General features: G+C 41.5%; 1 protein-coding gene across 6 annotated transcripts in view; it reads right to left on the bottom strand.

Annotated features, from left to right (window-relative positions):
- The window catches only part of PACS2 (phosphofurin acidic cluster sorting protein 2), a 1,098,307-nt gene that overhangs the window by 552,071 nt on the left and 528,894 nt on the right, over nt 1-17,342 (bottom strand). For 5 of the 6 annotated variants that reach the window (XM_089657830.1, XM_089657827.1, XM_089657828.1 and 2 more), the window contains 3 exons: nt 17,227-17,295; nt 3,328-3,446; nt 3,010-3,142 (listed from right to left, as the gene is read on the bottom strand). In XM_089657830.1, coding sequence (XP_089513956.1) covers nt 3,010-3,142; nt 3,328-3,446; nt 17,227-17,295 — 321 coding nt within the window. The remainder of the gene's footprint in view (nt 1-3,009; nt 3,143-3,327; nt 3,447-17,226; nt 17,296-17,342) is intronic. The other variant, XM_089657829.1, reaches the window with a different exon arrangement.

Below are 17,342 nucleotides of genomic sequence, written 5' to 3' on the forward strand. Positions count from 1 at the left end.
CTGTCACCAAAACATTAGCCCATTGGGAACATTTTGACCCCTATGTGATGAAAAAAAATGTTTGTTTGTTATGTAATTATAAAAAAAATAAAGTTACACCCAAGCACAAACCCCCCCCCCCAACAAATTTTTGAGGCCCCCCCACCCCCATGCATGCACATCAGGGGCAACTATGCACTAACTGCGATACACGTTACATATCGTCGTGCTTGCTGGAGTGCAAACATTGTGCAACAATGTATTAATTGTTTGAAGCAGTTTGTAGTTTATTGGGCAAGTGGCCCCTATGGCCTTGTCTATGTGGGCAGAACTATTAGGGCCATGCACACCAGGTTTGTGAGCACTGACAACTAATAGAACAAGGTGACTTGGGACCACAGTGTCCCAAGGCATTTCACCTTGTACTACAACAGTGACACTAATGGTCTTAATTTGTTTGGGATAGAAACCTACTGAATATTTACACTAACACAATGGCTCCGGGGGGTCGCTTAATGCATTCTATGCATTAAGTTGAAAAATCTTGTGTGCTACATGATCCCCCTAGGCCCCCCTTATACTTACCTTAGCCTGATATTAATCCAGCGATGTGTACGAGAGCAGTGGCTTTCTCGCCGTCTTCCTCCTCACTGGGCAGACTGATTGGTTCCATTGGCTCTCGTTGCTATCAATTAAATGTTGTGAGTAGGGCAGTGGGGCCCAGCCGCCTGGTCAATTGATGCAGACAGGGAGGTTCAGAAGCGTGTCTTTCTATGGGGACACGCGCCGAAGAGGAGGAGACAGAAGCGCAAGCAGGGTACTCCAAAAGAATAGGATTGGGGCTCGGATCGGAGCTGCACATTTATTATTTTAAAGTGTTACTAAGCTCAGGACGCTGCATTCATTCTATCTGGTCTCCCACAGTATATGGAAATGCAATTATGTTAGTAAATATAAACTGCTAAATACCTTTTCTCATCAGCAGTTAGCTAGTCTTGTGATGTCTATCAGTGTCCAGCCGAGCACTGGTTAAAGCTTGTAGGAGGAGTTTTCTTCTTCCCTGACCTCTGTCTGGACAGTGCTGATTGGCCCTGTGCTGATCACATCACTCTTCCAAGAAAAAAAAAACCTCTCTAGCAATACAGACCAAACTGAGCATGTGCAGAGTGACTGCACAAAATATGTCTTATCTGGAGATAAGAGTGGGACACTGGATAAAGGGGAGGATCAGAAAAGTCAGGGTCAAACATCCTTTTTACACATTACAGAAGATTAACCCCTTCAGTTCCACAGTGAGTATAACAAGCATGTTTTACTGCCTATACAGACTGATTTTACTGTTGTGGGTTTAGGAACACTTTAAGAAAAAAAAACTGAAGCTTTAATGTCACTTTAAATGACGAAATAGATACTGTAAATAATATTTTGTAACAACTTATCAGTTGGTCTACCTGAATGTAAACAGACAGTAACCTTTTTTAATAATGTAGTACTCCTCCATCAGTGTAGAATGTAAATGCATTTCCTGTATTCATTATAAATCACTCTTGTTATTATTTCCAAATACATACAGTACATGCACAGTATGTACTGTACATGGTAAGGCCTGGTTAACACTATAACCTGCACGTGAATCATACAGGAACCGTGCTGCAATCCTGGGCAACTCACATGTGATTCAGTGTGGTGCAATATGAACCCATTCATTCTGAATGGGCTCAAATCGCAACGCATCACACTAAAGAAGTGCAGGCACCTTGTTTAGAGCCGCATGACAACCGGATCACATGGTCATTTTGTACTATGCTATCCAGTGCAGATAAACCGCACTGCATTTGTGATGCTTTTGAGGTGTCGTTAACTTTATACTGTTATCCGCAGCAGATTGCAAACATGACTGCATTGCTGTGTGGGAAATGAGCTGGGAACGCTGCATTTCCCACATAGCATATGTGTGGACCTAGACTAAAGGACAATAGGAATATTATTATCACCAGTTAAACCAAAAAAACTAGTAAATGATAGACAATTTACGTTTAATGTTTTAAATTAGATCAATATTCCAATAATTTTATTTTTTGTACCCCCACGCTTGCATGTTCTCTTCAACTGTGGTATGGTTTTATTGTGAGTTTTAAACTTTTTTTTAGGAACATTCTCTTAGGAATCTTTTTCACAACCTTTTCCAAAAAAGCTTTTTTTCTTTTCTTTTTTTTAAATAAAGGTTTATTATTATATACAGTATACATATAACATTAGCCTCTCTCAACAGAGATGGCTGATGTTCCTCCGATTGTTGTCTTGTTTTCGGCACATAGGGCATACAGTGTTAAGAGTTCATTTGTTACTGGAATCCAGTACAGGGTAAACCTGTCTTACCGGTCACTGATCCATATTTATGGTTCAGGCTTTGTCTGCCATGGTAGCATAACCTCAGATTTTCTTCAGGGTCTGGGTTCCATAGATATGGACCATGGCCCTGTAACTGTATAGCACACTGTGACTAACTACACATGATGCACCAAGTGCTGAGGTGAACTCTGAAGCAGGATTCAGTGTATCGGAAGCAACAAATAAGGATGCCTCCAGTGGGGTCAGGGTACAGCTCCAAAGATTTTACAGAGGTTGCATGAATCCAGATGCACTGCATCAATTGTTGTATTAGAAGACAGCAAGTAGTTGAATAATTCAAAGTAAATGATACTAATTAAGAAAGCATGATTTCTCCATGAGGTAGAAGAGGTCTATCACCTTAAACTAGCACGAAACTTAGGTCTCATGGAGTGGGAAACTGTTATAGGGGTACACCCAGAGGATGTATCCAGCAAAACCTTGGCAGTTTCTAAAACACCTGAAGATAACAGCCTATAACTCAGGGTCTAAGAATATCCATCCTCTCTCTCGTACTGTGTAATTAAGATAATATTTTACCAAACAAGCTACTGATCTGTTTGCACATGACCACCAGTCAGCTTAGAAACAGACAAGCACACATGCAATAAGCGTTATGAAAAGTGATAATAGTTTTACCTGGAGATGAATCCTTGTATCAGGCGATCGCTCATTATCCAAGCTATTTGCACGCTCGTTCTGCGGCCTGGAGGTCTGTCTTTCCTTTAAAGAAGTACTCCTGCCACGGCGACCTGTTTGCTTCCCGTCCAAACTGCAGCACAAAATTAACTTATTACATTAAAAGTTACATAAAGTATTTTCTACGATACAAGATAAATATATAGATAAATAGATCAGTAAAGCAGGTAGGCTAAGTAAAGACAGCAGTTGGCACATAATAGATTGGTAGAAATAGGTTTTATGTCTGCATGACTGTCAAAAGTAGGGTATCTTTACCGAGTAGAGGGAATAATCAATGATTCAGTCTTGGTTATCTTTCCGCTGGGTGGTAACCGTTCAATGAAAACATCCAACGTTGAAAGTTCAGTGTCCTGAGTCTCTTGTCTAGAAATGTCCTTGAATAATAAAGAATAATAGCAGTAGCATTACTAGTCACATGATTATATACATAGGTAATACAAACATAATTGTACATTGCATGCTAATACTACTAATGCATCAATATCTAGCGTTAAGACCTGACAGACTGGAAGACTTTCACAAACCTATCAAATCGTATTTAAATTAAAAAAAAAGAGCGAGTGAGAGAGAAAAAGAGAGAAGAAAAAAGATTTGGGTCTGTCTATACTGGCTACTCCCCCTTTTAACCATGTAGTATATAGTTTTCAACATTCTTAACCACTTCCAGTCTGGACACTTTTACCCCCTTCCTGACCAGGGCAATTTTCAGCTTTCAGCGCTATCACACTTTGAATGACAATTGCGCGGTCATGCAACACTGTACCCATATGAATTTTTTACCATTTTTTTGAGACAGATAAAACTTTATTTTGGTGGTATTTATTCACCGCTGGGATTTTTTATTTTTTTGTGCTATGTAAATGAAAATGTCCAAAAAAATTTTTTAAAAAAGTGTTTTTCTTATAAAATTTTGCAAATAAATAATATTTCATCATAAATCTTGGCCAAAATTTATTCCATTATCTTTTTAGTAAAAAAAAAAAATAAGCCAACTTAGTTTATAACCAAAAATTATAATTTTTAAACATTTCTTTGACATTTATTTTTTTTTTATATTATTCATTTTATTTATTTTTTTTTTTTTTACATACTGTCACCCTAGCAGTGGTGTCACCATGGTGACCCTGTACTACTTTTGGGGGGTGATGAAGATTTTTTTTTTTACACCGATTGCTTTTACACCCATATAGGATGTAAAAGCAATCATTTCTCTTTCTCTCTGTCTGCATTCTTGCAGCCATTGAGAACTACTGAGTGAGCTGTGATTGGTCACAGCTTTCCACATGGTACAAGGCTGTTCTGAATAGCCTTGTACCATGTGACCTCTGATCATTTACAGATTTCACACGTAGTAAGCAATGATGTCAGAAGTGACATCTTGCTTACTACTTTGCATGTGATCACTGATAGGCCAATCAAGACTATGGAGCTGATTTACTAAAGCTAGAGAGTTCAAAATCTGGTGCAGTTGTGCATGGTAGCCAATCGGCTTCTAACTTTAGCTTGTTCAATTAAAGTTTGGCAAAAAACAAACCTGGAAGCGCATCAGTTTCTATGCAGAGCTGCACCAGATTTTGCACTCTCCAGTTTTAGTAAATCAACTTTTATGGCTTATTTGCTGCCACCTTGAGGTGAGGAAATTGGCAAACAAAGTTGCAAGGACAGCCCATACAAACACGCCCAGCAATTCTCATTTTTTTTAGTAAGCAATCAGAAGGCAACACTTGGACAGAGGGGAGGGTGTTTTGTGTCCTGCACTGTACTCCAAGAAAAGGAGTTCACGGGCAAGTAAAAAAAAAAATCCATATTTCCTTATTGTTCAGTAGAGGACACAAGCTTCAATTAATCAAGAGTACTAAAGTAATAAAAACAAGATCAGGATCCACTGCAAAATGAATATACACATATTACAGCCGACTCACCCAAAGTTAAGGGTGGTGTCCTCAGGGCCAATGAGAAACATGACAAAAAGCTAACTTGTGAGTAAAGGACCTACAATAAGAAGTCCCAAAGAGAACCAATCTGTGGCTTAAAGAAAAAAATGCATTTTTTTAAAAATATCAAAATATAAATGGTACAATAGTCCCTCCACCCTACACAATAAAAAAAAATTACAACGCTGTCATATCGTAAAAATACCCACCCGGACACACAGGCATACTCTCCACTCACACAAAAACAGCACTCACTTGGGGATGGGAAGCCCTATAATTATTGCTGATAGTGCTGGATCATTAAATGATTGGTATTGTCTGCAGCAGTGATGCAATGAAATGATATGGAGGTTCTGGCCCATCAATGAGGATCGAGGTACGCCACATATCAGCATATTAATCAGATTATAATGGCAGTCCATCAGTCCTAAGGAGGTATATTCAATCAAATGCTGATAAAATCAATACTGTGATGAATAATCCCCACATGTAGGCAAACCATGCTGGATATCAGAATGGTATTAAATAAAGATAGCAGTCAGACACGTCACAGTTGGCAAAACAGCAATTATGGTCACATTTGAGCAACAGTCTGGGATTCAGTGGCCGGTATGTGGGTGAGCTTTATAGTTAGCCACAGCCTTTCACTGTATGCAGACAGAAGGGAACACCAGGTGTGCGGGGCTCAGCAGAGCAGCAAAAATCCTGGGGAAAACCCCTAATACGATCACAACCTGGCCCAAATGTTATCAGCTCACCCCTCCAGGTATGGTCGCTGGCTTCAGTGAATCTCGATCCACTGTGTGGTGCGGCACTAGCCACACTATGTGAAGATGGATATGAACGCAACTGCAATTGCACATCCGGTGTGGCAAAGCCGCGTGCCTGGGTGCCTAGGACGCGGGCATCACGACGCTGTGACATCAACGCGTTTTCGCGTTTCGCCCACCGAGTCACGTGAGCTTCTTCAGGATGCTGCGGCTATAACAGGGGTGGGCAAACTTTTTGACTTGAGGGCCGCAATGGGTTCATATATTGGACCCGGGGGCCGGACCAAGAGTAGATGAATGATGTGTATGTGTCATCCATAGTAAGTATAGTAATATTCCCCCACAGTAAGCATAGTAATTAATCCCCTATATAGTAATTCATCCCCCATAGTAATTCATCCCCCATATAGTAATCCATCCCCCATATAGTAATCCATCCCCCATCTAGTAATTCATCCCCCATCTAGTAATTCATCCCCCATAGTAATTCATCCCCCATATAGTAATTCATCCCCCATATAGTAATTCATCCCCCATATAGTAATTCATCCCCCCTATAGTAATTCATCCCCCCTATAGTAATTCATTCCCCATATTAATTCATCCCCCATAGTACTATTCCCCCCCCAAGTAGTAAGTCATGTCCCCCCTGTGTCAATTCACTTACCTTTGCTCCGCGCGTTCCTCTCGCCGTGTTCCCGCGCCGTTCCGGTCTTCAGGGCGGACTGTGAGAGGAGCCTAGCTCCCTTCACGTTCGTCACGCTGCCCCGCCTACACACATCCTGACAGCCAATGTATCCCGCGCCGTTCCGGTCTTCAGGGCGGACTGTGAGAGGAGCCTAGCTCCCCTCACGTTCGTCACGCTGCCCCGCCTACACACATCCTGGCAGCTCCACGGGCCGGATTAAAAGGACCGCCGGGCCGTAGTTTGCCCACTGCTGGGCTATAATATCAAGGGCTTATATTGAGACCAATGTGTCATTTCCGGATTTGCCCACAAGTAACCGCAGTCTGTCACTTAAAACATTGCATACTGCTACAATATTAATTACATATAAATAGAAAGTGGACCAGTTTCAATTGTATATAGTATCACACCATCACACTGAACCATGCATTACCCAATTTTCATATTATGCCAGTGAAAAATATTGCCATGAAGAGTGGCCAATATTGAATACAAAAAATTAGCTAATGAAACATAAAGGCAACTCGATTCTTCAATAGCAAGATAAAGAGAGCATGGAGATTATGATTCTAGAAAAACCTGTAAGCTCAATTCAGTGTTGAGCCCCTTGGGTGCCAAAGACCCAAGTCTGAATATCCACACCTTCTCGTTCCGCAGGAGGATCGTATCAAAATCCCCCCTGCAGTTGGAGAGGTTCAGAGCATAAATTGCCTTGACCCTTAGTCCTCATGCACACTGGACGTTTTTACAGCGGTTGTTTTTGGCTTCTGATGTAAACTCCCCAGCATGTTATCCTATGTGTCCATGCACACATATGCTTTAATCAGTTTTTTGGCTGGAGTGTTTTCTGGCTGGAAAAAAACCCCAGAACTAGTGGGTTTCAAGAGGAGTATTTTAGCTGTAAAAATGCTCTAATGCTGATAAAAGCTGAAAAATGTAGATAAAAGCTGAAAAACGCTAAAGAACGCGGCTATCCAGCGTTTATGAGCCTGAAGATTTTGTGAGAGTATAACTTTGCTAAAAAACGCAAATGCTGAAAAACACTAAAAAACGCTAAAAAGCTAATGCAATAAAACTAAAAAAAATGCAAAAAAACATGTTTTTATTGCAGCATTCTACAGCTAATGGTACTTGCGTTTTTTTTTATGTCCAGTGTGCATGAGGCCTAAGTCCTATAGGAGATGAATTGTGGAACTTGGCAAAATGTTCTGAAGCTGGAGTCTTGTCATGCTTGTTGCTAATACTGCCAAGGTGTTCACCTATATGCATTTGTAACTAACGTTTGGTCTTACCAATGTATATTTTGTTACAAAGACATTCAAGCATGTATAGTACTCCTGTCATCGCACAGTTCAAAAACTGCTTAATGTGATAAACCTTCTATCTGCATCTGTAAATCTATCTGTGAGGTCAACAAAACTGCAGATATGACACCATCCACAGGGGTACAATACCCTTAAGTGGGGGCAGGTCCATTAACCAGTTTTTCACAGGTGTTCGTCTGTATTCTGACTATACCAAATTGTCCCTTAAATTCATAGCTCTTTTGGCAACCATTAGAGGTCTGCGGCCCACAATTCCTGATAATTCCAGAGACTGTGTCAGGGATCCCGGCCGCTCAGCATCACGCGCATGCGCAGATCGCCGATTCTTCCTGGCCGGCGAACACAGAGATCGCGGCGGCGGCCGCGCATGCGCAGTAGCAATCGCAGCCGCACCAATGGAAACACAGGGCGCCCTATTTAAATCTGCCCTGTGCATTTCCAAAGTATCGCAAGGTCTTGTTCCTGTTCCTGTGTTCCTGCTAGTGCGTTTCCTTGTTGCCAAACTCTGCCTGTTCTGATTACGCTGACCCTCTCCTGCTCTGACCCCGGTTCGTTCCTGACCATCCCTCTGCCTGACCCTTGGTACCACGCTGCCCGCTACCTGCTGAACCTGGCTTGTGACCCCGACCATTCTCCGCTTGCTCCCCCTGTACCACGCTGCCCGCACGATACCGACCCGGCTAGTCTGACCTCGCTCACTCCTAGTAGTCGTCCATCCATCCCGCTCAGATCGGGATCTGTCATCCCATCCATCCCGCTCGGATCGGGGTCTGTTATCCCCTTCACAGCAGACTCATCCCGGGCACATACCCTCAGCGGGACCCCTCTGCCACCGCCGGGGGTGCCCAGGGGCGCGACCTGGTTCCAGTCTTGCACCAAGTCCATCCCCACCATCAGGGGCTCTGGTGAAAAGGCAGACTGGGACTTAGACTCCGCGTCCTGGGAAACCCCATGCTGTGGACCACTAGAGATCCCGTTGGGCGGAGCCTGACAGACTGTGTCAATATATGCCAATGCTTGGCCAAAATAGCCCGTACCTCCTCCCACTGGGTGCCATAGTGAGTAATGATTCATACAGAGGGACTATCCTGGGGGGACACATTCTCAATACTGCCATACAAGAGCGACTCTCGTTTCCGCACTGAGGCCCTTTTGCAGGATCGTCTGATAGTTCCATGAGAGTATCCCCTCTCACGGAATCTCCTATAGAGATCCTCTGCCTCCTGTCTGTAGTCATCCCCACTGGTACAGTTCCTGCGAATACGCAGGAACAATCCAGTAGGTGTTCCCTGCACCAAGGAATGTAGATGATGGCTAAAGGCTAAGAGCGGGGTACTGCCAGCCGTAAATTTATGATACATTTTGGTTCTCAGGCTTTTGCCCTCAATGGATATCAGGAAGTCAAAAACAAAATCTCCCTAAGATCAAAAGGTATATGTGAGTCTGATGTTCCGATTGTTAGCATTAAGTTCAATCATGAAATCATGGAGTTCTTGCTCTGTTCCTTCTCAAAGCATAAGGATATCAATGTACCTCAAATGTACAGCTAAAGGGATGCATGACTGAGGTACATCAAGGACCGATACACAATCTCCTCCTCCCACCATCCAAGGTGGAGGCAGGCACACGCTAGTGCCCAACAGGTCCCTATCAAGGTCCCTCAAATCTGGCAGTAAAAGGTCCCCAGGAATTGAAAGAAATTGTTATTGAGTGGAAAGTCCAACAGCTCTAGAAGGAATTCATTTGTGCTCCCATACTTGGGTAGCTCACTTCTAAAAATGGGCTACTGCACCAATCCCACAATGATGCAGGATGGAGGTATAGAGGGACTCTACATCTATACCCACCAACACTGTCTCTGAACTTAAGTGGGGGGTGGGGTGCTCAGGACATTGGCTTATAATTATAATACAATTCTATGCCAGTTGTTAAGGAGGGTCACATACCGCTGCTATCACACACAGAAACATTATCAGAGATTGAGCAGGCTGAACACCATGGCAGAACCATGTTCTGCCTGAACAGTCTCCAATAATTACTGTCGTTGATACCAGCGATGTACGACTGTCCTTATCAGACTTGCATCAACTGATACAGGAATGTGAGTGAGCTCTGTGCCAGTCTGCACCTGCCCTTCACAGCTTAAGTCTTAAATTATTACAAAAACCAGTAATCAAATGCAGAAGCAATTTAATATGATAATGAGTAGATACAGTTATATAGTCCTACAGATACAATTGGGAATTGGAAAGCAACCATAATGCTGATGCGGCCCATGATGAATCTAAGTTTGACACCCCTGACCTATGGTGAAACTTGAATGCCTGGCATGTGAAGTATACCTTCCAAGTGTGAGAGGTCGATTTCCTAGCTTTAAGCATCATGGGAATAATGGAGTCAGTGTGACCTCGATCTGTCAGGACCAGGGAATCAATAGCCAAGCCAGTATAGCCAGCAATTGTGAAGAAACCGTAAAAGATGGTAGACTAGTCCTTGATACAGCAGGTTAGGCTTTTGTAGAAGTGCCCATGTACTGTCTCTCAGAAGTTTCAGAATGTCCAAGTATCAAGTCCTTCTGGGATAATTTGTTGCCACCAAGAGTACCAAAATGCCCTCCATCTCGATTCAGCAAAGCAGTCAGGGAAGAATCCGTATTGGAGGGAAAGCATTTATCAGCAGAACTGATCGCACTGCATCAGAAGTGCATTCAAAAGACCCTTTGATCCCTGACCACAAACTAGTCTACCTTATTGTTGAAGCAGGATTCCAAAAGATCTATGTCTGGCATACCTCAACAGTGAAAGATGTCCTGGAACACTTTGGGTGACAAGACAGTTAACCCACATCTAGACTTTGATGACTGAGGAAGTCCGCCTGTCAATGTTCTTTTCCAGAAATATGGACTGCAGACAAGACTAGAAATGTGCCTTTTGGCCCCAAGCCACAATTAGGTCTGCTTCTCGAAGGGTTGTGCCAGCACAATCACTTAATTACATTAATGCATTTTGGGATACAGTCTTTAAAGACCTTAAGAACTTAGAAGTTAAAAAAGTAAGGCATCAAACATCTTGTAAAAAAGCTATAAATTCCCTTTTAGAGAACAAAGACCTTGTAGTCCGACCAGCGGATAAAGGGGGAGGGGTGGTTGTTTTATCCAAAACTGATTATATTAAAGAAGTCAACAATATAACAATACAATGAACAGATAATAGGTCCAGAGTTAATTTCAAGTGTGCTATTTGCATTTGGAATCTGTTGCTGTCAACTCTCAAGATGAGATCCAAAGAGCTGTCACTATCAGTGAAGCAAGCCATCATTAGGCTGAAAAAACAAAACAAACCCATCAGAGAGATAGCAAAAACATTAGGCGTGGCCAAAACAACTGTTTGGAACATTCTTAAAAAGAAGGAATGCACCGGTGAGCTCAGCAACACCAAAAGACCCGGAAGACCACGGAAAACAACTCTGGTGGATGACCGAAGAATTCTTTCCCTGGTGAAGAAAACACCCTTCACAACAGTTGGCCAGATCAAGAACACTCTCCAGGAGGTAGGTGTATGTGTGTCAAAGTCAACAATCAAGAGAACACTTCTCCAGAGTGAATACAGAGGGTTCACCACAGGATGTAAACCATTGGTGAGCCTCAAAAACAGGAAAGCCAGATTAGAGTTTGCCAAACGACATCTAAAAAAGCCTTCACAGTTCTGGAACAACATCCTATGGACAGATGAGACCAAGATCAACTTCTACCAGAGTGATGGGAAGAGAAGAGTATGGAGAAGGAAAGGAACTGCTCATGATCCTAAGCATACCACCTCATCAGCATGGTGGTGGTAGTGTCATGGCGTGGGCATGCCAATGGAACTGGTTCTCTTGTATTTATTGATGTTGTGACTGCTGACAAAAGCAGCAAGATGAATTCTGAAGTGCTTTGGGCAATATTATCTGCTCATATTCAGCCAAATGCTTCAGAACTCATTGGACGCCGCTTCACAGTGCAGATGGACAATGACCCAAAGCATACTGCAAAAGCAACCAAAGAGTTTTTTAAGGGAAAGAAGTGGAATGCTATGCAATGGCCAAGTCAATCACCTGACCTGAATCCGATTGAGCATGCATTTCACTTGCTGAAGACAAAACTGAAGGGAAAATGCCTCAAAAACAAGCAGGAACTGAAGACAGTTGCAGTAGAGGCCTGGCAGAGCATCACCAGGGATGAAACCCAGCGTCTGGTGATGTCTATGCGTTCCAGACTTAAGGCTGTAATTGACTGCAAAGGATTTGCAACCAAGTATTAAAAAGTGAAAGTTTGATTTATGATTTATTCTGTCCCATTACATATGGAGGCATATATGCAAACTGTTGTAATTCCTACACCGTTCAGCTGATTTGGATGTAAATACCCTCAAATTAAAGCTGACAGTCTGCAGTTAAAGCACATCTTGTTCGTTTCATTTCAAATCCATTGTGGTGGTGTATAGAGCCAAAAATGTTAGAATTGTGTCGATGTCCCAATATTTAAGGACCTGACTGTATCTGCGTGACAGGAGGGCCTCCGTCTTCTCCTCCAATATATTTTCCACTGGCTTTTTTCCTTCCTTCTCTCTCAGTTTAGGTTTACACTCTTGGTTATACGGAGTTCTCTCATATTGTTCCATACATCTTGCCAGGAATACCCCCTGATACTATGTTATACCTCCGTAATATGGGTTATTGATCTTTCTCTCTTGCGGTTGTACTGCATCATTTTCATACATCCACATGGATCATAGCCACATCTGTTTGATGATGTTTTTCTGTTTACTTACTTGTATATGTTTTTTATACTATCATGTCTGTTTGTTAAATTTATGCAAAATAATAACAAATTTGCCTTCAAAAAGCACACAAAAAAAGCTTTGCGGCAAGTGTGCACAGGGATGTACAGTATGTGCTAAAAAGCACACCAAAAAGCTTCTCTTTACTGTGTTTTCACAGTACACTTTCAGTGTCTGTCTGTGACATCGATCTCGCCTACAGGAAGTCACGACCATGTGTCAAAGCAGGGAAGATGGCTGTGGCTCGTGTTAGTCAACTGAAGCAGAGTTCACGAATCAAAGCAAAATTTTTGTGAACGCTCCTGTTTGCTAAGTGAATTGTTAGATAGATAGATAGATATTTTTGTATATGTTTTTTTCTCCTTTTTCTCTGTTTGGGTTTATACTCTTGGTTATACAGAGTTCTCTCCCGGGGATACCCCCCCGACACGTTTTGTTATATCTCCGTTATATGGGTTATTGATCCTTCCTTCTTGCTGTTTTATAGAATCATTTTCATCCATCCACATAGATCATAACCACACCTGTGATGTTTTTCTGTTCATTTACTTGTATATGTTATTATTTATCATGCTTTGTTCTGTTAAATTTGAGTAAAATAATAGACAAATTTGCCTTTAAAAATAAATACTACTTTGATAAGAGTAGCCACGCATATAGGCAATGTATGTCATGTCTGGTATGCAAAAAAATAATTATGTTATATGTGCCAAAAAACAGCTCTCAGGTCACCCATCATCTAAGGACACTAGCAAAAAGAAAAAACAAAGAATGTTGGGAGTGGTTATATGAGCTCTTCTGAGCAACTTTGCTTGCCACTGTCCTCACCTGAAGGTGGAAGCATATAACCCATGGTCTTGATTAATGGAAACCTGGGCACTGTACTATATGAATGAAGTGGAACTTTAGTCAGAAAATAAGATCCCGATATATCACTTCAGACTAGCCACTTTTGCAGGTATAGCTATATAAAAAACATAAGTGCCTATATTGTTTAATCCCTTAATGACTAAGGGTAAAACAAATGTTAATGTCGAAGCACAATTTTGCAACTACTTTGTGTATCCAGGTGGATTATACTTTGTTTTGTTCAGGACAAGTTGGGCTTTCTTTTGGTGTAAACGGTAATGGATATCTCCTGATTATTTTTATTTTAATTTAGCTGTATATTTCTTGCTATTGGCATACTTTACAATCCAAGAAAAACCCAAAATAAATTCTCCTGCTCCTGACGCTCACAGTGATACCACATACAGTCATGGCCAAAAGTATTGGCACCCCTGCATTTCTGTCAGATAATGCACTACTTCGCCTAGAAAATTGTTGCAATTACAAATATTTAGGCATTCTCATGTTTATTTCTTTTGTTTGTATTGGTATGACACAAAAAAGTGGAGAAACAAAAATCCAAATCTGATCCTCAATTTAATATTTGGTAGCACACTCCTGACTGAAAATCAATTGTTTCCTGTAACCATCAATGAGTTTCTAACACCTCTCTGCTGGAATATACCACACACTCTTCAACACCCAACATTTCTCTGCCCATCTAAAGAGGCAGCCTAACTTCTGCAAGCTGTGTCAGTAAGAGACTATCCACTAACTGATTGTAGCCCACACCTCCAGGGTTTTATATATGTCTATGTACACATGCATATATCTTTGTCATCTTATATCATTGCTTATCAACATTATTTGAGGTGCACCTACTGTCATCTGATGTCAATATAGTCCATTATGAGGACTGATTGCTTAAGATTATGCCTTGATTGTAACAAACAACTAGTGTAATGCTGAGTGTTGGTAGTTTATTGTCCTATAACCATTACATACTGTATTTCTGAGTGCTGTTTGAACTACAACTACCAGAGAGCTGGCAAACCAGGATGCTGGGAGAGCAGATATATTCTACAGCAGGTGACTGGCTTGGCACAAGATTCAAGGCTGAAAACCAAGGGACTGCCATTCTCATCCAAAGATCGATTACACTGTTCAACAAGTAAAAAGTTTTGGGCATAAAATTAGCTAATCTTACATAATTTTGGGGTGCTGAAAACGAAAATGACCCTAAAAAATGTTGATTGGCTCTAGTTTCCATGATATATTCACCCATCTAATGATGTAAGCCATTCAAAATTATGATGCAACTTCAGCTGCATATTGCGCAATTGATACTGGTGACCAATAGAAAATTGCATGTATACTGAGATGATGCAATATTAGCCTTTAATTGCATCACTTCACTGCATAAAAGCTGCAGTATCTGTAGCTGATTGTAGTTCGACAGCGTCTTTACATTTAGTTTTATGCTTATATAGACTACTCAGTAATGCCTCGAACTTGTGTGAATAAAGCAGATAATTTCTGCTATATCTGCTGTGAAATAACTTTTATCTCACAAAAAAGGAGGATAACAGGAATGATTAAGAAAGCCTACAACTTGTATTTTGGCTGCAAGATAGGAGACCAGGACAAGAGCTGGGCACCACATATATGCTGCAATTCTTGTGGGACGGCACTGGAGCAATGGTTGAATGGAAAAAAGGCATCTATGCCTTTCGCTGTGCCAATGATTTGGAGAGAGCCAACAGATCATGTTAGTAATTGTTACTTTTGTATGGTGCCTCCAATTGTAAAAGGGCTAAATAAGAAGAAAAAGTTATCTGTGCACTATCCAAATATTCCATCGGCAATACGTCCAGTTCCTCATGGAGAGGGGCTACCAATTCCTAAAGCACCAGAATCCTTCGTGGTTGAGTCAAGTGAGGAAGAACCTGAAGCGTGTAGTCACGTGCAGTTGTAAGAGATAGCCCTTTCCTCGAATACAAGAGAAAAGCCAAGAGAAGCAAAACCGACACAAACTGAAGACAAAACTAGTGAGAATCCTAAGTATTAAAATGATTCAACTTAGCTTATGGCTATAATTTTTCTTGGTAATCCTATGCAATATATTATGCCATTTAGGCTTTGTTATGTAGTCAATATCACTTGCTTTATATTTGTGGAAAGACATCTATCTATATAATTATTGTGCATTATGTAGTCATTACGCCTATAGTAGAAAACTTTCCGTTTACAGAAAAACTAGAGCCAATTGACAAATTTCATTGTTATATTTGAACTCAGAATGTGAAATTCATTAAGAAATGGATCCTTTTGTTTCCAAAACTGGCAAAAAATAAAAATTTGTTGAACAGTGTTATTGGATTACTGCTGCAGGACTCAGCACATCAGTTCAGCACAGCGATGACGCAGATTGCTACACCAGGATCACATCAGCTTCTCTGCATCATGACCGTCACTATCCTGTCTTCACACAGACATTTCTGCTCACTGCGCTGACAGACTGTCAGGTGCCAACTCTGCACATTCCTGCTAACAGCCAACAGCATGTGCAAGAACTTTTGCCCATAGGAGGCTTTGATATCCATGGGATTGGTGACCCGTTAGATGCCAAACCTCTTTCTGTCATCACTCTAGATACACTGCATGCAGACACCTTTACACCTCAGTATCAGGAGATCCTTGCTTTGAGCAGTATCACAGTCTGTTTAACTTCACTGAATTACTAGGTTTCATTACTGTTTATGTGTCCCACCATTGCTAGCAAAAGACAACAGACACCACCACATCAGGTTTACTTTAAACATCACGGGACTTAAGTTGCAATCTCTAGTTAAAGGAACCCCCTTTTCTTCTAAGGCCATTGTTATTCAAATTAGGATACTTATATCTATTTATGTTGGAGTATACTTTTACATAATTCTCTGCATCCACCATTGTGGACTAGAGGGAGTTAATACGTCAACAAACCTTTTCTTCCCCCTCTTACTTGCTGGTGCTGCATTTTATCAGTTTAAGCTTACTACTCATGACTGTATAAACCATTATTATTGTGGTCTACTTTTTTTTAACAAGACTAATATAGAGGTGTATATCCAAATAGAGGTGTTACTTAGAACGGCGTCTCTTGCATTGTTATCCTATTCTTCTGAAATATGTCTGAACCTAGAGTGTCAGAGGTGTAGGGTGCCTTGCAAGGTCAGGGCAACCACTGGGGACAAGCATTATCAAGCACATTCTGAGGGGTAATGTTACAAAGATTAAAAAAAAAAAAAAACCTTCTGTGAACAGCAGCCCCCTCAGCCCTTCTAATACTTATTTGAGCCCCATCGCGGTCCACTGATGTGTAAAGAGTCAAGAGTCGGCTCTCTGGGGACTCTCCCTCCTCATTGGCTGAGACAACAGTGGGAGTCATTGGCTCCTACTGCTGTAAATCACAGCCAGTGAGTCAATGAGAAGAGAGAGGGGCGGGGCCGAGCCATGGCTCTGGATGTAAATGGACACATAGAGCAGTGGCTCAGGAGCAAGCCTGCTCAGGTGCCCCCATAGCAAGCAGCTTGCTGTGGGGGCACTTGGCAGGAGGGAGGGGCCAGGGGAGCTGCCAGGTGACCCGAGAAAAGACGGATCAGGGCTTCTCTGTGCATAACCACTGCATAGAGCAGGTAAGTATAATCTGTATAAAAAAAACAAAAAAAAAACCTTTTATATCACTTTCATGCAAATGGTCATTACTGTAATATTCAGATAATGGTGACAGTCAAACAAAGTATTCCTTACCAATGAAACGGTGTCAGATACGCTGTCAGGGTGCTTTGGAAGAGAGGCCTTTCTTTCAGGTATTTCAATCTAGGAAAAACATCGAAAAAAGATGGACCATGGAAATGCTGTTAATT

This window comes from Staurois parvus, unplaced genomic scaffold (assembly GCF_062004578.1).
Source record: "Staurois parvus isolate SC_StPar_1 unplaced genomic scaffold, SC_StPar_1.0 ptg001032l, whole genome shotgun sequence".
Classification (NCBI taxonomy): domain Eukaryota; kingdom Metazoa; phylum Chordata; class Amphibia; order Anura; family Ranidae; genus Staurois; species Staurois parvus.